This window comes from Nyctereutes procyonoides, unplaced genomic scaffold (assembly GCF_905146905.1).
Source record: "Nyctereutes procyonoides isolate TBG_1078 unplaced genomic scaffold, NYPRO_anot_genome, whole genome shotgun sequence".
Taxonomy (NCBI): Eukaryota; Metazoa; Chordata; class Mammalia; order Carnivora; family Canidae; genus Nyctereutes; species Nyctereutes procyonoides.
This window is the reverse complement of record NW_026575037.1, coordinates 26,080,664-26,100,223: the sequence shown is the minus strand read 5'-3', so window position 1 is coordinate 26,100,223 and position 19,560 is coordinate 26,080,664. Positions and strand designations below refer to the sequence as shown.

At 66.9% G+C, this 19,560-nt stretch overlaps 1 protein-coding gene across 4 annotated transcripts in view; it reads right to left on the bottom strand.

The window, feature by feature from the left end:
- The window catches only part of LGR6 (leucine rich repeat containing G protein-coupled receptor 6), a 107,064-nt gene that overhangs the window by 71,130 nt on the left and 16,374 nt on the right, over positions 1-19,560 (bottom strand). For 2 of the 4 annotated variants that reach the window (XR_008663643.1, XM_055319334.1), the window contains exons 2-4: positions 13,879-13,950; positions 11,432-11,503; positions 3,979-4,050 (exon numbers count right to left, since the gene is read on the bottom strand). Coding sequence is in view for 1 of the 4 variants with exons in the window: in XM_055319334.1 (XP_055175309.1) it covers positions 3,979-4,050; positions 11,432-11,503; positions 13,879-13,950 (216 nt within the window). In the remaining 3 variants the exon portion in view is untranslated. Of the gene's footprint in view, positions 1-3,978; positions 4,051-6,213; positions 6,354-11,431; positions 11,504-13,878; positions 13,951-19,560 lie in introns of those variants that run through there. The other 2 variants (XR_008663644.1, XR_008663646.1) reach the window with 2 other exon arrangements.

The following is a 19,560-nucleotide window of genomic DNA, read 5'->3' as shown; positions in this document are numbered from 1 at the left end:
CGGGCAGGTTGCTTAACTTCTCCGGCCCTCGGTTGTCCTTCTGTGAAACGGGAACGATGGAAGCTACTATGTAGGGATTTCAGGATTAAATGAGATGGAAGCAGGGTAAGCGGGAGCCCCCTTCCCGCACCTCCCTGAGCCCAGCTCCTTCCATGCAGGCGGGCACCCCCTGCCGCGCTCCATCCCTGACTTCTGCAAACCCCCCCCCGCCCCCCCCCCGCCCCCACGACTGGCTTGCACGGAGGGAGAGGGTCCTGCTGGCTCCAGCCCGGGTTTCAGCTGGGGTGTGGCCCTGCTCCCCATCACACACCCATCAGCTTCTGGAGGCTACCCCCTGGCGACCACGCATTGCCCCGTGGGGTGTCCAGGGTAGGGCTGTGCTCCCGTTTTCTCCCCTGTGCTTCTCTGATTCTTCTCCAGGGACCAGCCGGCCTGTGCTTCCCGCCCCCCCAACCCCGCCCCCGCCCCGTCCCGTCCCGAAGTCTTTCTGGGCTGTTTTTCTGCTTTTCCGTGCCTCTCCCCTGGCCGTGCCTCACCCCCACCCAGTTTCTATTTTCCCCCAGGCTCCACTGGCTTCCCGTGGTTTCTCTTGGCCTTGGCTCAAGCCTGGCGTGACACATCTGGCATTGCCATCGTCTCCCTCCCACGTTGCTCGGGGAAGAAGCAAGTGTATCCAGGCAGGGGGAACGTGGAGCTGGTGCCACCCGCCCCGGGGGCCAAGCCAAACAGTCTCTACAGCAGGCCCCGCTGGCCACCTAGGGCCGGTCCCCTAACCTGGCCCCACTCCCCACTGGTCCAAAGCCGCTTCCCATCCCCCCGCGTCTGGTCCTAGCTGGTAGAAGGTGAACTGAGGCCCCGAGCTTCACTGAGCTTCCAGGAACATGCTCCAGACTTTGTGGGGGGCTCTCGCTCCAGGAGGCGGGGAACAGCTTTCTCCAGGGACCTGAGCCGCACCGCCCCCAGGAGGGACGAGGGCAGGATGTGTCTCCTATACGCTGCCCCCACCCACCCACCGACGTCCTACAGGAAGGGGGAAATTTCTATTTGTTGGTATTTGTCAGGAAGGGGGGGGCCACCCCGTGATGGCCGCCCAGAGCCACCTCCCTTGCAGCCGGGATGGAAAGGGCGCAGCGACGACAGCAGGCGGGGGTATGGCCCTGCCTTCCTCACTCCCCAGCCCGGGCCCCGGGGTCTTCCCTGACTCAGGCCACACACATGAAACAGCTCACGGAGCACATGAGCATCCGGCGGGCACACGGAGGGGCTCCCCAAATTGTCATTTGCTCCCACCTTCTCCTTTCAGCCTAGCAGCCGGGCTGGTTGTATTGTCTCCGTGATGCAGGAACCCGGATTAGTAGGACAGGGTCTCCTTTACGGGGCCCCAGCTTAGGATAAACACCTACCAAACAGAACGCTCGAGTTGGGTCACGCGCCCCCCTTCCCCCCAACACGCGCACACATGCACGCGCGCACGGCTGTCTTGCAGGTCGTGGCCCCCTCTCCAGGGTGTCTGAGACGCCCCGTCACCCTACCCACGGGTCCCTCAAGTTCAATAGGTCCAAGCGACCTTTCCCTGTGCCCCCCGCCGAGCGCTCACCCGCTGGGCGGCCCACCTGCCTCCCACCGTGCTCTCAGCGCGTGCCCGGCTCCCGGTGTCCACACCGAGTGGAAGCGCCCGGCGGCCTGACTGCTGCTCCTGCAACACCCACCTCTGCCCACCCCACGGCTGCAGCAGCTGCAGTAGGAGCGACCAGAGCTACGTTCTACTGCGCATCCACTGCCCCCACTCCGCCCTGCTGAGGACGCAGGCGCCACCTCCGTCCTACCAGTAAACACAGGGGAGCGGAGCCGTGATCCGACGCGCTCAGGGCCCCGCAGGTGGTAAGCGAAGGAGCCCCCCCCCCCCAGGGCGCGGACCCGGACCATCCTGGTATTTCCAGCGCCCGTCAACCTCTTTTACCGACCGGCCGTGCCTTTCTTCAGCCCCCTTGGTTCACCGGCCCCTTCAGGGCTCCGCGCCTCCAGGCTGTCCTCCGTAACTGCGGCCGAACTCATCTCTCAGTGACGCAAACCCCTCACCCTGCCGTCCTGCTAGAAATCCTCCTGCGCTCCCCAGCGTCCTCATCCCTGCGAGGGCCGCCCTCCCGACGGCGCGGCCTCTGCTGACCCCGGATCTCCGCGCCTGCTTTTCCCGCCAGCCCCGACGCGCACCCAGCTCGGCCGGACCCACTTCCTGGCGAAGCCGTTACAATTCCCTCGGTCCTCCAGCGTCGCGGCGTGGCAGTGCCGCTCCCTCTGCCCGGAACGCCCTTCCCCGACGCTTCGCCCGGTGGACGCTCCCTGATGACCCTTCAGGCTGCAAACCCTCCCCAGCAAAGCCTCAAAAGTGCGTGTACAATGCACGGCTCAGTGCCCGGCTACGCGAACGCTATCCCGTTAGCACCACTACGCCGGGCAGCGGAGCGGGCCCTTCTTTTTACAGATGCCTCCATGTCCAGCGCCTGCGTGACCTTCCGACGACCCCGTGAGGCAGGCGGGGAAGGGGATCATCCCCAACGGGCAGGGGAAGGAAGGGGGGCACAGCGAGGACAGGGACAGGGTGGCCGGGATCAGAGCCTCCTCACAGGGCTCCGAGAGGCCGAACCTGCTCATCGGCCTTAGAGCTGCGGAGTGGGGGACCCGGCCTCCGACCCCGCCCTGACCCCCCATGCGACAGGGACTGACAGGGCCGCCGGGAGACGCCACCTGTCCCGTTCCCCCGGCCGCTGGGCCTGCCCATCTCTCAGGAGGTGCAGACGGTGCCCCCGAAGCCACATGCCGTCGGAGAGACAAGGCCTCGGGGACCCCCGAGCAGCCAAAAGATGTGATTCGCAATTAGAACAAACAAGACTGAACCTTCATGCGCAGTGGCCTGGATGCGGGACAACAGGTGTCTGGGGCCAGAGGCCACGCTCGCTGGGGCGGAGGTGGGAAGCGAGAGTGAGCGGAGGCAGGGGCGGCCCAGGAGGGCGGAGACGGCCAGCGAGGGGTAGCAGAGAGCCCTGAGCACACCGCGGGCCGGGCCCGGCTGCACCTCGGCCCCAGTGTGGGTCACAGCACGGAAGGCCACCCTCCCCACCCCCCGCTCCCCGAGGGTCAACCAGGACAGTTAAGAATCGGACACATCCGTGGACTGGGCGGGGGCCACGGTGAACCCCAGCCGGGGAGGCCAGAGGCCGTCGTCCAGACGCAGTGCGTGTTGGCTGTGCCTCAGTTTCCCCGTGCCTAAACGTCATGCCCAAGCCTGTCTCTCGACTTTGACGGCTCCCGGGACATCTGTTCAGTCTCCCATCAAACGTAGGCGTACTTGGAAGTCAGGCGGTTCAGGAGGCCCGCGTCGGGCACCCGCTAGACCCAGGCCCCGCGAGGTGCCCGCGGGAGTGAGACGCAGCGCTCGGGTGCACTGGGCCCCTTGCCTCCGCGATGCCGATGCCCCCACCGGGCCAGGCGGGAGGTGCAGGGCCCCGGGCCAGGCTGGCTGTGTCCTGGGGACAGAGGGTCCCTGAATGCAGTCCCAGCCCCGGGGCAAGGCAACGGTGTCAGAGCCCAGCCCCCCGCCCCCCCACCTGGCCTCGGGGCTACAGCAGGCTACGCGGGGAGGGGGGGGGTCGCCCCTGCCCGACCTCTGTGGGGTGGCCGTCTCCACCCTGCGCCCCAGGCTCCTCGGCAGGACACCAGATGCCCAGGGCTGCTGCCCCGGAGGCCCCACCCCGGGAGGTCCCACTCCCACAGTCCTGGGGGGGCCCAGGGCCTTCCTTCCCGGATCCACACGCACACATACTGATGACAACAAAAACCCCCGAAAAAACCCAAGCCCGGAGCGGCACGTCGTCTGGAACACAGGGTGGGGGGGGGCGCAGAAAGGAGGGGAAGCCGAGGCAGGGCCGGGCTGTGAGTCAGGCCCCAGGAAGCTGCCCGGCCCGGGCCCCCGTGACTCACAGAGACTGCAGGCTCGGCAGCTCCCACAGCGCGTCCGCGGGGACTCCTCCCAGCTGGTTGTTCTGCAGCATCCTGTAAGGGGAGGGCAGGGCTGGAGGAGCGCGCGCAGCCGGGCCCCCTGCACCCACCGCCCCCCCCCCGTGAGCAGGGGGCCCCTGCACCCACTGCCTGTTAGCGGGGGGCCCCTGCACTTGCCCGTTAGCGGGGGTCCCCTGCACCCACCCATTAGTCAGAGCCCCCTGCACCCACCCGCCCATTAGCTGGGGGGGGGCCCTGGGGTCAGATGGGCTGGGCAGGGCTGCAGGGGGCAAGGCAGGCCTGTGGGGGGCCGGGGAGGAAGCGGAGGAGACGCCGCGGGGAGCCCGAGCCCCCGGAGGTCAGAGCGCCAGCCATTCTGTCACAGTTTGGTCAGAAAGGGCCTGGGCGGCGGCTTTGGTCTCCCCAGGCCTGTTTCCCTGTCGGTGCGATGCAAAGAGGGGGCATCTCTGGGGAGGGGAGGATGTGGACGGGGCAAGACCCCCCGGAGGCAGGGCCCCGGGCAAGTATGTTGGTGTGGAGCCCAAGTCCGCAGGAATAGCTGGAGACACCCAGGTCGGCATGTCAGCACCATCCCGACGGCCCAGCCTCACACGGCCCAGGCGGGGGGCAGGAGGGGGGACACGCCAGCCAGAGAGCGGGGTCCCCTCGGCAGGCTGCTCGGCTGGAATCGGCCCGTCCCCGGGCCCCGGGGGCATCGCCGTCTGCCCCTCTCACCTGCGGGCCTGGAGAGCTGGGCCCGGGATGGGGGGAGGAGGGCAGCCGCCCGCCGGGGCAGAGGGAGCGGGCCCTCCCCCGACCCTACACCCTACGCCCTACGCCCTCGGGAGGGGTGAGCTCGGCTGAGCTCCGCGTGGGGCTCCGGACGGTCGGAGACCCCGGGCTCTAGGAAGAGGAGCTCGTTCCCCGTCTTCAGGTTGAAAGACGGGGGCACTGAGGGGCCCACCTCGACCAGGCGGAGGGAGACGGCGCCCTGTGACTGTCCCGCTCAGGCCACACCTGCCCCGTCCTGAGCTCAAGATGCGCAAGAATCCCAGACGTGGACCGAACCACAAGCCCACGAACGGAAGGACGCTGGCGTCGCCGTGGGCCCGGCCTGGAGATGAGCAGAGCCCTGGTGCCGGCAAAGCTGGGGAGCCAGCCCCCCACTACGGCGGAGAAGCCTGGGGCTGGGGTCCGGCCTGCCCTGCCCCGGGCCCTGCCCGAGGCCAGGTGAGCCAAGGGGGCCAGGCTCGGTGGTCCCAGGAGCGGCCCCTGCGAGGACAGTCGTGCTGCAGAGGTGGAAGTCGGGGGCGCCGGGGGGCTCAGTCGGTCACGCACCCAACCTGATTTCGGCTCAGGCGGTGATCTCAGGGTTGTAAGCTCTAGTCCTACGTCGCGCTCCGCACTGGGCGCCCCCTCCCCTCCCCAAATAATTAACTAATTAATTAAAAGTCAACCTTAAAGGGCACATGGGGGGCTCAGTCGCTGAAGCGTCTGCCTTCAGCTCAGGTCATGATCCCGGGGATCCGGGACGACTTCCGCATCCGGCTCCCTGCTCAGCAGGAGCCTGCTCCTCCCCGTGCCCCCACCCTGCCCATGCGCTCTGTGTCTCTCTCTCTCACTGTGTCACTCAAATAAGTAAATAAATAAAAACCTTTTTAAAAAACTCAACCTTTTAAAAAAGGTAGAATTTGGGAGGCCCAAGTGGCTCAGAGGTTGAGCAGGTCATGACCCCAGGATCCCGGGATCGAGTCCTGCATCGGGCTCCCTGCATGGAGGCTGCTTCTCCCTCTGCCTGTGTCTCTGCCTCTCTCTGTGTGTCTCATGAATAAATAAATAAAATCTTAATTTGATTTAATTAAAAAAGGTAGAAGTTGGGATGCCCGGGTGGCTCAGCAGTTGAGCGTCTGCCTCAGGCTCAGGGAGTGACCCGGGGTCCCGGGATCGAGTCCCGCATCAGGCTCCCTGCAAGGAGCCTGCTTCTCCCTCTGCCTGGGTCTCTGCCTCTCTCTGTGTCTCTCACGAATAAATAAGTAAAATCTTAAAAAAAATAAATTAAAAAAGGTAGAATTTAAACCTGTCCAGCCTTCCTCAAAGCGTAGCCATCACACTGCAGGATCTGAAGTAGCCCCGGATTTGGGGCCGGGGCTCTGCCTCTGTTCAGCTGCCTCATGGCCGTGACGTCTACTTAACTCCTGTGGGCCTCAGTGTCCTCACCTGTAAACTGGGGATGAGGATAATGACCTGAGGCGCCGATTAAATGGATTCAATCGAAGAACGCCCGCGCCGCAGCGGCGCAGCATCTCAGGCCGAGGAAGCGCTCAGCGGCGCGTCAGCCGTTGCTCCTCCATGTGGTTTCACCGCTTCCCCTCTCGGCCCGGTTGTCTCATCTCTCAAAGGAAGAAGCTGCCAGATGACGCGTAGACCCTCACTCAGCTACAATATTCAGGGGCCCGGCCCGGGACCCGTCCTGCCGTCCGCCCTGCTTAGTACTCCTGTCCTTCCAGACGCGTCAACCCCTTGCAACTGCTGAGTGGCAACCTCACCGGGGGATCTCAGGGAGCCGCCCTGACTCCATCCCCCAGAGGCCCCAGGATGCTCAGAGCCAGGAGATGGAGAAATCCCGGTTGGGCAAACAGGAAGGGCCGCAGGCTGTTCAGGCACCTCACAGCCCCCCCACACCCTCCTGGGGCCCCTGAGGCGCATCTGGCCAACCCCACGCAGAACCGGCCTCCCCTGGGCACCCCAACGCGTCTCCACCCCCCTCACCTGCTCAGACCCTCCTGTCCTTTCCTCTGTCACATCCCAAATCTAGAAAGATCTTTACGGTCTCCGAATCCTGCCTCCCTCCCAACAGAGGCTGCAGCACTTGAGGGCACATCATCTGGGGAAGTCGGTACCTCCCCAGGCAACTCATCCCGCGCCAGGCAGTCGGTCTGTTTGTCCAGAAAGCCCTGGCTTCCGTGGAATCCCAACCCACTAAGCCGGAGGTCGGCGGCGGCGGTTGGCTTTGGGCCCGGGGCTGTCTCCCTGGCTGTCCCCGTCCTCATTTCCCAGTCTTCACTCCTCTGGGGCAACACAACTGGGTCATCAAAGCCGGAAGTACCTTTTACAAGGGGAGAGCCTCTTTGTTTTCCAAATGAGGAGACAAAGGGGGGGGCTCAGAAGGGGAAGCGACCTGCCCCAGTCACAAAGCAGCCTAATGGCAGCAGCAGGCCTAAGGCCCAAGTCCTGCCTCCCGGGCCACTGCTTTTGTGACCACATTGCCCTGCTTCGCTCGCTGGCCCTGATCCGCCTGGCGAGCCGGACTCTCCGACGCACCGGGTCTCAACCCTGGCTACACATTAGAACCACCTGGGAGGATTTTTTCCAATCCCCATGTCCAGGTTACACCGCAGCCCGATGACGGCCCGGGGCCCAACCTCTGGGCGAGGGATGTCAGGGCGTAGGTTTTGCGAGGCCCTCAGTCTAGGGGAAGCCGAGCCCTCGGGACTCCTCCCTTGGTCACCTGTGAAGCCCTGGGGGTGGGTGCTCCCTGTGGCTTGAGAGGCACTGGGGGCAGGAACCATGAGTTCCCAAGAGGCCATCCACCGGCGGTTGACAAAGACCCTTGCTTTGGTTCTGCGGAGGGGCCTCGGGGTCCCTGGGGTGGGTGGGCAAGACAGAGCCTGGGGTCCACCCACCCCTCGTCCGCCCTAAGTGGAGACGCCCTCCCTGCAGTTACACATCAGGACTTCTGCCCCAGGCGTTTGTGTTTTAAGGCTCTGCAGCTGGCAGCGTCGGGAAACGTATCCAACGTCCCCGTTTTAAAGGTAAGAAGACTGAGGCGTCTGCGTGTCGTCCTTGACACCCGTTCTGGGATCTGCCTCACCTGAGACCCTGACATCCGCGTTTCGACGGGACGAGGGCGGTAGTGTCCCCCTCCTGGGGCAGCAGGGCTCGAGGAGCTCCCTGGGCTCCCAGGGCCCCCGGGCCTTCTCCCAGCGGCCAGCCTGCCATGCACAGCTCACAGGTCAGTCCAGGTCATGTCATCGGCACCCGAGGGAGCCCGACCCTGGGCCGGGCTGATGGGGAGTGGACGGGGCGACGGTAGCCCCCGACGGCCCACTACAGCCTGGAGGGGGGCAGCGGGGCGGCCAGCCAGGGCGGTCTCCTGGGACCCCGGGCCTTCGGCTGCAGCTCCCCAGGCAGCGGCTGTCCTTTGCAGGCCGGGCTCCACCGAGGCGGCAGGACCAGGAACCCCAAACCACAGGCTCAACCCAGGACTAGGTCGCTGGGGACGATGTGGTGCCCAGCCTCTGGGGGCCACGGGGGGAGAGCCCGTCCTCGGGCTGCCGATCCCTGTTTCCCGGGTCTGGGTCTCAGGAGAGCCACTTGGGCCCGACGGGAGGCCTTCTGGACGGGCCAGAGCCACCTGACACAGTGAGGCGGTGGGCCTGGCGGGCAAGGCAGGGAGGTCAAGCCTCACGCAGCTCCTGGGGGGAGGCAGCCGTGGGGAGGAGGCCTGGGAGGGGAGAGGCAGTGGGGGCACGCACATCCTCTCTCCTCCCTCTCCCTCCTCTGTCTCCCAGGCCGGCTCCACGCTCAGGCTGGGGGTCAGGATGCAGGAGCTCCGGCCTCCGCGGGCCCCTCGCCGTCACAGGGCTGGCCCCTCAGCCTGATGGGGCCGCAGGGCAGGCGCCCCGGAGGGGCAGGCTGTTTCCCACAGGCCAGCGGCCAGCCCTGTGCTTCCCTCGGGACAGTCCCGACGCAGAGCCGGGCAGGGGCAGGGGCAGGGGTCTCGGGCTCCCTGACTCCGGGGGACGGACAATCCCTCCTGTAGGGTCTGGAGAAAAGGCGGGGCTGGCTGCTGCAGAGGCGCCCGGCGGGGCCTGTGGGCTCCAAGAATTGGTGGAGGAGGGAAGGCCCAGGTGGGGCGGGGGCAGCGCTGGGGGCACAGGGAGGGCCCGCCGGCACCTGGAGCCGGTCGGACAGGGAACGAACCCCCCTTCTTATGTCCTTTGCTTCCGAGACGAAAGAGGCAGAGCGTTGGCCTCAGAGAAAGGAAAATATAGTTCAGAAGAGTCAGACCCCGAGGGCGCCTGGGGGTCTCAACGGCTGCCTCTGGCTCCAGGCGTGACCCTGGGTCCCGGGATCGAGTCCTGCTCCTCCCTCTGCCTGTGTCTCTGTCTCTGTCTCTCTCTATCTCTGTGTCTTTCTCTCTGTCTCTCATGAATCAATGAATAAAATCTTAAAAAAAAAAAGAGTCCCGGCCCCGATGAAGTCAGGGCAACAGGAAAGGGACAGAGTCCTGGTTCAGACAGAGAGGCCTGCGGATGCTGGGCTCTGAGGCTCCGGTTCCCTTGCAGTTCTGAGCCCTGAGCAAGGGAAGGACGGGAGGCAGGAGCTGGCCTGGTTGCCCAGGGGCAGGACAAGCCCGCTCTGGAGCCCTGCAGCGCCCGCCCGAGCAGGAGAACAGGCTCCCGGGGCACCCGGGGCATCTCTCAGGGGGGACCTCCGCGGGCAGAGCACGGAGGCCAAGGCCACGGGAGGCCAGGGGTCTTCGAGCAGCAGCGTGGGGGTCCGGCGGCCTTGGCCCCCAGCCAGCGGCCTCTCCTGGCCGCCCAGCTCCCCCGGCCATGGGCGCCGTTGGCAGAAAGGGGGCGGGAGGCTTGCGGTTTCTCGGAGGCTTTGATTTATTGCCTAATGCAGGCAGAGAAGAAAGAGGAGGCTCCTCTCTAAGCCGGAGCCTTAGGAACGGGCCGGGAGCCTCACATCTTCTGAAGGCCCAGCAAACAGAGCCCGCGCTCTAATCCGGCTGCAGGCCTGAGCCTGCCACTGGGCACAGACACGCCACCAGGCAGGCTGCCTGCGCTGAGCGTCTGGCTCGGGATGCCTCCCCACACCCCGGGGCAGCGATGCGGACGGGATGGAGGCAGCCCACGAGGAGAAGCAGGAAGAAGGGGGGCACAGAGGGGCAGAGGGAGGGGAGCCGGGGCTGACACAGAGAAGCCAGCCCAGGGAGGGCTGGGAGAGACGCGGTGGGACCCAAGGGCACTGCACGGGCTGGGGCAGGGGCACAAGACACCAGGATGGCCTGTGGGCAGAGACCAGAGCTAGAGACCAGAGGGGTCCAAGACCAGCAGCATGAAAAGGAAGCGCTGAGCTGTGCACCAGGTGCTGACCAGCTGGCAGCCCGAGGGGCCAGGGCCATGCCTGCCTTGAGCAGCTCTGAGCACCTTCGACAAAGACTGTCCCTTCCAGGTGGAGGTAGCCCCAAGCCGGGCACAGGACGGGATTCCGGTCCCTTCTCAGCCCCTCAGCCAGATGCTCTTGTGCAGTGAACACCCTGCTCCACCAGACAGAGGAGACCCGCAGGTCAAGTGAGGACTGAGGGAGCCGCAGGGCTGGGCAATGGCTCACCAAGTGCTCACTGTCTTGCTCCAGGATCAGCCTTCAGGATCCCCATTTTCTTCCCAAACCAGTCTGTGTGGTGACGTACCCTCCCCAGGAACCTCTCCCCCCACCCTCGGACCCTGTGCATCCACTTCCTCCCCGCGGCCCTCCGTCCTCACGCCTCATAACATGAGGGGGGCCTTGGGGGAGACAGACGGCCGTGGCTGGGACAACGTGAGCACCTGGCGGGGAGGGGATGTGCCTCGGCTGCTCCTTCTCTGAGATGGGCCATCAGCCCGACAGAAAAAGGGGGAAAGTCACCGAACTGACACAAGGTCCTCTGCAACCCTCGCTTTCCGTCTGCTTTAAGGGAAAGATGAAGGGAACTAGGATGAGGAAGCCTGGGAACGGAGAGACTCCGTGGGAACGGGACTCCGAGCCGGGGACTCAGAGCTGGGGACTCCGAGCCGGGGACTCCCAGCCCGGGCCGCGAGACCAGGTTGGGTTTCAGCAGGGAGAGAGGCAAGGAAACCCTGATTCCTCCGCCTCCAGCCTGGGGCTCGGACAGCAAGGACCCGCCTCGCTGGCCACTATTCACATCACCAAAAAAAAAAAAAAGGAGATATTTAGATACTTGAGTTCCCTGGAGGGTTCGCCATGACTATCAAGCCAACAGACTGATTAACAATCAGAGGGTCTGTGATAGAAAAGGTGAAGACTGCCCCCCCCCCCAGGCTCAGGGGTGGAGCATCTGCCTTTGGCTCAGGGCATGACCCCGGGGTCCCTGGATCGAGTCCCGCATCGGGCTCCCCGCAGGGAGCCTGCTTCTCCCTCTGCCTGTGTCTCTCATGAATAAATAAATAAAATCTTAAAAAAAAAAAAAAATAAAAGAAGGGGAAAAGAAAAGGTGAAGACAAAGAAACAGAAATCAGGATTAGGATGGGAAGTAAAGAGGAAGTAAGCAGAGCCAGTGACCCACCAGGACCCGGTTACGGATCTTGAACCTGCCCACGGGGCCCCGGGGCGCACCCCTGGGAAAATGGGGACGGCTTATACTTACAGGATTTTCAGGCTGTAGAGGCCAGAGAACGCGTGTCCCGGGATGTGCGAGAGATGGTTCCCCGACAGGCGCCTGCAAACGGGGCAACTGTGAGGAGGGCCGGGAACCCAAACGGGGCCAGGCCTCGCTCGCCCGGCGCCCAGGGGCCTGGGACGGGGCACGGGGTGCTGACTACCATTTACGGAGGTGGACAACGTGGTGGATGCTTCACGCCCAAGGTCACTCGGCTCCCACAACACCCCGGGAGGTCGGGTGGAGAGCTTGTCCCTAGATGTCATAGGAGCAATCTGAGGCATGGACAGGGGGTCACGACACTTTCCCCCGAGGGTGACAGAGGCAGGCCGTGGCCCAGCACGCAGTTGTCACCCAGACTTGATTCACTTCTGGGCTCCTGTCCTCACCCGGATGCCTCCCGCCGCCCTCACCTGCATCGGGTCAGCAGAGGGCCCAGGTAAGATGCGGGGGGGGGGGGGGTCCTCCTGTGCCCTGAACCGCGCGGCCAGGAGCCTTAGGGAAGGGGCGGTTTAGAATGAGCCCAACATTCGGGCCTAACGAAGCGTCTCCCTGTTTGTCGTGGGGTCACCGCCAGCCCTAAAGGGAGCAAGTGCGACGGGATATGCTCGACGCCCAAAGCGGGTGGGGTGTGCGGAGCGCGCAGGGTGCGGTGGGTGCGGGAGGCCCCGGGCTCAACGGGTGCCCCCGAGGGGCTGTGCGTGCGGACGCTGCGCTGACATTCCTCACAAGCTGTCGTTTTCCTTTTTTAATAAGAATCTTGTTATTTGATATTTGTTGTTTTTTTTTTTGAAAAGCACAACGTGCGGGGAAGGCATCACGAGATGCGAGGCCCCCCAGCCGGGCTCTGCAGGTGGGCGCCGGCCACGGGACGGGCCCACGGTCTCTCGGGTGGGACCTCTAGAGGGGCCCAAGCTCCTCCCGGGGCTGCGAGGACGAAGGTGAGCCTGTGGCTGGCAGACCGAGCCCGGGCGTCGCGCGCTCCCTCCGCCTTCACACCCACTTTCCAGTCCCCCCACGACGCGGCTCCTGTTCGCGGGCCCCTGCTGTCTCTGCCTCGGGGAGCGGGCTTAGTGGTCCTCCCCCGGAAAGCTCCCCCGCGCAGGGCGAGAGGCCGCCCTGGCCCCGTCCCTCACCCACCCGCGGGGCCGCCTAGAGCCGCCCGCGCACCTGCCCCCCTGCCGAGCACAGCGGGGTGCCTCACCCGCGCGTCCCTGAGGGCAGCAGGCGGGTCCCCATCGTGCTTCCCCCAGAGCGCCCGGAGCTCGTCTCTGACCACGGGGGAGCTCAGTAAGCGTGTGACCCCGACGGCCTGGCCAGGGCCCCGGGCTGATGGCATCCCGACTCCAGCAGGGGCGGGCCGACTGCGCTCTGGGGCGGGGGGGGGGGGGGGGGGGGGGACACGGTCCAGGGCGCTGGCAGGACAGCAGCCGAGTCGGGAGGGGCGCAGTTACGAATGTTTTTCCAGCCAGGAGCCCAGGCTTTGCAGTTTAGGCGAACCTCAGGGGAGCCCTGAGGGTTGGCGGTGCTGCCAAACCAGGTCCGAGCAGGCTGGGGACAGGGGGCAAGGGGCTGGGGGTTAGGACCAGCGAGGGAGGAACGCGAAGACTGGGCGCACAGAGACCTGGCCTCCCCGGGCAGGGAGACCGGGCGCTTGAACCCAAGAGAGGATTTATTCCCCGAGCTCCCCTGGAGGCTGAGGCAGGGCAGCAGCCGTGGGAAGGCCTGGGACCCGGAGGACTTGGGGGAGGACGCGGCCTCGTGTTTGGCAGTGACCGGGGACGGCTTGTGGCCGAGACGGTGGGCACAGGTTGAGGGGACGTCTCCTGCCAGGACAGTGAACACGACTGGCCTCCGTAGAGCAAAGCCGGCCAGGTGGGTCCAGGCCAGGCTGGGGGAGGGCCTTAGGAGTGGACCCCCCTCGGCCGCTGGGGAGCCAGAGAAGGTCCCTGAGCTGGCGAGCTGCCCCCGAAGACGGGCAGGGTACATGTGAAAGGAGGCTGGGCGGGGGGGGGGGGTCAGTCGGGAGGCGGGAGCCGCCTGCAGCTGTGCGTGAACCCTGGGGCCGCAGCCTGGGAGTAGAGGCCGGGGTGGAGGTGACGGGCACCGCGGAGAAGAGCCAGCGGGACTTGGGGGAGGCTGGTCGCTGACACCAGGGAGCAGGTCCAAGATGACCCCGGGGAGAGCAGCAAGCGGCAGGGGAAGCTGCAAGCAGGCGCTGGCCTCGAGGACACGGGCCGGGTTTCAGAGCCCTGGACCACGTGGTCCCACCCGGCCTGGGACTCGGAGCTGCCCCGGGGGCCGCTGAGTTCCCCGCTTTCTGGATCAGCCCGGGGGCCCCCTCCTCTGAGCCGCCGCCCTCCTCGGGGAGCCCAGGCGCCCACAGCTGCCAGGGTCCCGAAGCCCTGCCCCAGGCCGCGGAGGCCTCTACTCACAGCTCCTCCAGGAAGCGCAGGTGGTGGAAGAGGCCGGGCTGCAGCTCCGTGAGGTTGTTCATGCTCAGGTCCCTGCGTGGAGACAAAACGGGACGGGGCCGTGAGCCGCCCTGTCCGGGCCCCGGCACACGCGGACGCCGCGCCGTCGGGCCCCAGAGCCAGCCTGGCCGAGCAGGTGCCTTCCCTGGGGGGGAGCACGGGGCGGGGGGCCGGTCCCGACACCACCCTCCGCGGCCTCCGGCTCTGCCCTCGGCTGTGGCCCTTCCGGTGCCAGGCACCCCCGGGAGGGGCTGTGCGGGAGCCACCCCCCCAAGGGAGAAGCTAGGGAACCGTTCGTGGAGTTTCCGAGAGAAGGGGGGGTCAAAGGGGAGGCTGGAGCCCGGAGGTCGCGGCTGTGGCCGTGGCGGTTCACACGACAGTCACGCACTGCTGTCTCATCCCCGCAACGGCGTTGGGGCATCGTCCTTTGTTCCATCCCAGAACCAGGGGGACTCCCTGCCCCTTCCTGTTGGCCTTCCTCCCAAGCCCCCGACCAGGGGACCCCCGGGCACGCCCCCACAGCCGCCCAGCCTCCTGTCGCAGCCCCTGGGCCCTCCCTGGGTCCCCGGCTTGCATCGATCCAGCCTTCCCACGTCATGGGAGGGACCGGTGGGTGGCTTCGGGGTCACCGGTCCTCCAGAGATGCCTTGACACAGAGTGACCCCCAGCGACGGCTCCCGCGTCCGCACTGGTGACCTTTAACCACATAATTCCAAGTAATCCTCTCGGCAGCAGCCCCCCCCCCCAGGTAGATTCCATTGTTATCTGCGCTTCACGCTTCACCGACAAGAAAACAAAGCGTCTTGAGATCACAGGCCCGAGGCCAGCTGCGTCTCCCCACCCACCAGCGCTTGGGCTCTGGCCCCCGTGGCCCTCGGTTTCCTCATCCGGAAACGGGTCCTCACAAGCGAGCCAGCGCCGACGGGCCGCCCGTTGGACAGGACATGCCCGGCGGCGACGCGAGGGCCGCGGGGACCGAGGGAGACCTCCCGGGCGTCAGCCGCCCCTTAGCCCGCGCCTGGGTGAGCGGCGGCACCTCGGGGACGGGTGCGGCCGATGTTTGGGGTCCACGCTATTTCTGACTCTTGTCAGCCCGGCCCACCCCGCCCGTGGGGTGCGGAGGCGAGCACAACCGGCCGCCGGATGGTGGGCACCCCCGGGCCGCGTTGACCTGTTTCCCCCGAGGCCCGAGTGCGCGCCGCGGAGGCTCCGGAGGCCGGGGAGCCGAGGGAGGCCGGGCCGGGCCGGTCTGCAAGGACTGCTCGTCTCCGTGCTCTGTGTCCCCTGACGCTTCGGCTCCGACGCACGTGCCCCGAAGAAGGAAGGCATCGGTCGAGGGCAGGGCTGCTGGCGTCCACAGCTCCCGCCTGCTCCGCGTGGGCTGGAGGCCGGCGGGCTGCTGGCGCCGCCTTCGGGGGGCAGGACCCCGAGGGCTGCTCGGTTCCGTCAGCGTGTGGCCCTCGGGCACGTCTGGACTCCACGGGCAGGGGTGCGGCCGGGCGGCGGGGCAAGGAGGCCTGGGCCCCGAGCCTGGGCCCGGCCCAGCTCAGCCCGGCGGGGAGCACGAGGCGCCCCACAGCCGATTACCTCTAAGCGTTTGCCCCGTGCATTTCTGGACGTGTCTCCACAGGAGCGGGAGCGGGAGTTCAAGGAGCACGCGGGGCACGTGACCCAGGCCTCATCACTCAGCTGTCCCCCCGGGGGCCGCGACTCGGAGGCTCTGATGTGGCTCCACGCCCCGCCCCCCACCCTGACGAGTGGCCTCATTGTTCTCCCCTGGGGAGGAGGGCTCTGGACCCCCCAGCCTGCCCCACATCCAGCCGCAGGGCCCGGGGAGGGGGCAGGGAGGGTGGCTCTCCCCGTGGCTCAGGCGAGGGGCGAGGCTGGCGCCCGGGAAAGGGAGAGGAAGAGGAAGGGAGGCCAAGAGAGGGAGGTGCGGGGCGGGCCTCGGAGCTGGATCCCCAGCTGATCCCTCCCGGCTTGGGGGGGCACACGGGTGCCCCGAACACAGGGGCTGTGCTGTGAAGCGGCGGTGCTGGGGCGGGGCCCCCCGGGGCCTGGGCTTGGCGGTGAGGACCCGCAGGTACCCACAGGGCAGCGGAGCGCCGCACGCAGGGCACACGAGCTCCGGGATGTGCTTGCCTCGGGGGTGCTGGGCCCGCGTGTGTCGGCGAGGACAGGGCCGCGTGCGGTGCTAAGTCATACGAGTCCTCCTTGGGGGAAACAATCAGCCTTGCCCAGGCCTCGCTCCCGGGGCTGGAAAACCCTTTTAGGCTGTGTGACCGTCGGGGAGCCAGGTCCTTCTCTGGGCTCAGGCTCCTGCCCCGTCTGGCTCCCTACCCCAGGAAGGGGCCCGGTGGCTCAGCGACGCTCCCTGGGGTCCAGCTGGCGGCCGAATCAGACGCCCGATGCCTGACCCGGGGCCACTGTGAACACACGCGTGTGCACACCCGCACGCACGTCCGCGCTGCCGCTCTCAGGCCCGGTTCCTGGGCACGCGACCTGCCCCGTGCAGCTCACACGCACCCACACCCAGAAGCACCCGGCTTCGCTCCCGTCTCTGCCGTCGTCGCGCTGACACCCTCCGCACACTCTGAACACGCGGCCCCGCACTTTCGTTCTGCACCGAGCCCTGCAAGTCGCTTGCCCCCTGGACTGCGCGGGAGGGGGACGAGGGTGGCAGGGCCGTCGGATGTCCTTGCCGTCTCCACAGGGCTGTGTGCTCTTTCAGCCGGACACAGCGGGGCGGGGGGGGGTGGTCAGCGGGCGAGGCTGGCAGGACGCGGGGCGGGGAGAGGACGGCTGGGCAGCCCTGGGCGCAGGAAGGGAAGTTTCTGGCCACACGTTAGGAAAATGTTCTCAGAGCTTTACCCTGTGAGGCAACCGGACCACCCAAGGAAGCTGGGTGAGGCAGTGTCACCATGGAGACAAGGAGCCGGGTTTGATAACCGGGAGGATGCCAGGGAAGTGGGGGGGCAGCCAGAGGTAGGACCTGAAACTGGAGGGGGTGGGGCGAGAGGGGACCCCGTCCCCGGCACTCTGGCCGACGCCCAAGGGCGCTGCTGCATCTGCTCTGTTTGCCTCTTTCGGGGTGGGGGAGACACCAGGAGAGCGGACGGCCGGGGCTCTGCTGGGGCAGGCCTGGCACTGTCCCCCCACCCGCCCCGCTGGAGAAGCAGCCCCGGAAGCAGAGCCCCTCGGGCACCGTCTCCACCGTGGGCTGAGCTCGCCCATCCCGGTGGCCAGGAGGTGAGCCCCCGTCCCTGGGCATGGCCACGCCGCGGGGCCACCCTGCCCAGCCCCTGCGCACGCTCCCTCCGTGACGATGACCGAGCTGCAGCCGCTACCTGGCGCCGCACCACCTCATCATCGCCCCAGCACCCGGTCCTGCTCATGCCGCTCGGCCTCCCCAAGCCTCGTTTTCCCATCTGTACACTCGGGGTAGGAAGGGGCTCCCCTCACACCAGCCGTGGTGACAATGACACGAGTTACCAGCTGTAAAACCAGCGCGGGGCCTGATAAAGTCCCACTAATAGGGACTCCCCTAGCTGGATCAGGAGGACTAGGACGAAACGCCCAGACGACGACGAGCCTCAGGGCAGGGCCTTAACCGTGGCAGCCTGGCTGTGTCCTCCAATCCCGCTGGACGCCCGGCAAACAGGGGCGTGCAAGAAACGCCCAAGTGAACGCATCACAGGCAGAGACCGGTGGGTGACCAGCCTGCCCCAGCTCCTCTCCCCGCAGCTCACAGCCCTTGCTCCTCCGGGGAGGGTCGAGCGTGGCCCTCCCCGGATCCCTCAGGCACCTGCTGGGGCCGTGGGTGCTCTGCAGCCGCTTCCTTGCAGGGCAGCAGCGTGGTCAGGGCCTGGTGGCTCAGGAGGGGCCAAGGGTAAAGCAGCCTGGCTTCCTGGGGCAGAAATGGGGGGGGGGGTGAATGCGAGACTCGAGGCGCTTGTGCAGAACTGAGTTCAGGGTGGAAAGCACCCGGAGAGCTTATCCCGTGTTCCACGGTGCGGGGGGGTCAGCGCGGCGGCCGCGGGTGGCCACGCGCCCAGGGTGTTATCGCCCCGGCCTCGCTGCCGAGGGCCCGCAGCATCTCCCAGGAGTTGTGACCACGCGACACCCACCCCCCGCCCGGCATTTCTAAGCAGCCCCTGGACGAGAGGTACTGTCCTGTCCCTGCGCTCGGTCAGCTGACGAGGGAGGAAGCAGATGCAAAGGACAGAGTGGCCCAAGGTCGCGGGAGGTTGACGGGTTGACGGCAGCGAGGATGAGGCCCCCCAGACCCTGGGGCAAGGCTCCTTCCACCCGCGCCTCCTTGATCTTGGGTTTCCTAAAGCGCCCCCCCCCCCGCCCAGCCCGGGGGACTCCCCCAGGTGGCACCTCCTTATCAGGGACCACGTGGTGCCGGCTGTGTCTTGAGAGTCTAAACACACCAATTGACACAAAGTTCTCCTGGATTTTTGCAATTTCCCCAGATTTCCCAACCAGAGAGTCCCTCCAATCGGGATAAAGTGCATCTTCACACACGCACGACCGCGCAACACGTCCCCTCAGGCTTCGCACAAAGTCCTACGTGAGGACGGCCCCGTGCTTTCCAATGAAGGGCCCTTGCTTCACTGTGCCACGTCCTGGCCCCTGTTCGTGACAAGCACGTCCTCCGGGCTGCAGCCTGGAGCGGAGGGCGCGCTGGGCAGCACGAGGGAGCGGGAGGGCTGGACGGGGCGGCCCGGCCTCCACCTGGGGCTCATCCCCAAGGGTTGCCCAGCAGAGGGGAGGTGACCCGGGGACTCAGGTGGGGCAGGAAGGGGTGAGGCCAGCGAAGCGGGGTGTCAGGTTCTGAGGGCAGAGGGAGGAGGGGAGGGAGGAGGAGGCCCGGCTGGGGCCCTCCCACCCAGAGACGCCACATCTGGGAAAGGGTGCTCAGGCGCCGTCACAACCAGCCCCAGACCAAACTCTAGGGGCAAATGCAATGGCGGTGGCAGCTGCCAAGGCGCGGGAGCGAAGTGGGGCACGGGCATGGGGGACGGGTCGGAGTTCCAGGGTGGGGTCTCCCCTCGTGGGGGCAGCTCACCGGGGCTGAGGGACGTCCCGGGTGCCCCCGCGTCCCTGTCGGAGCTTCACCACGGGGCAGCGGCAGGGCTGCTCCGGCCCAGGCGGGAGTCACGGCCTCAGGGACTTGCGCCCGCGGTGGAACCTGGGCCCCGGGGACTGTCCCTCGGCGCGGGCCCAGGCCAGGTGGAGGCTCGGGTTGCTGAGCGGGGCCCCGGGGTCACACTGTGAGAGTGTGTGTGCTCCCCAGGCCATGCCAGCCCCAGGGGCGGGGAGTCGAGGAGACACAGGCCTCCGGGGCCCAGTCGGGGCTGCTCAGGGGCGGACAGCCGCCCGCGAACGTGAGGGGACAGAGCAGAGCCCCCGCGAGCTGCAGGGACCCCAAGGGGGTCCCCTCGGCCGCCCGAGAGGCAGCGCGGCCCCACAGTCCAACCAGCACACGTGGCCACTTCACTGGAAGTTCACTCAAATGGAGTCGAATCCAAAATCGGGGCTCTCGGCCCCGCAAGCCAGGGCCACCACCGCAGACGGCGCAGCGCGAGCACGGCCACCGCCACGGCGACGTGGGACGGCACAGCCTCTGGCGTGGAC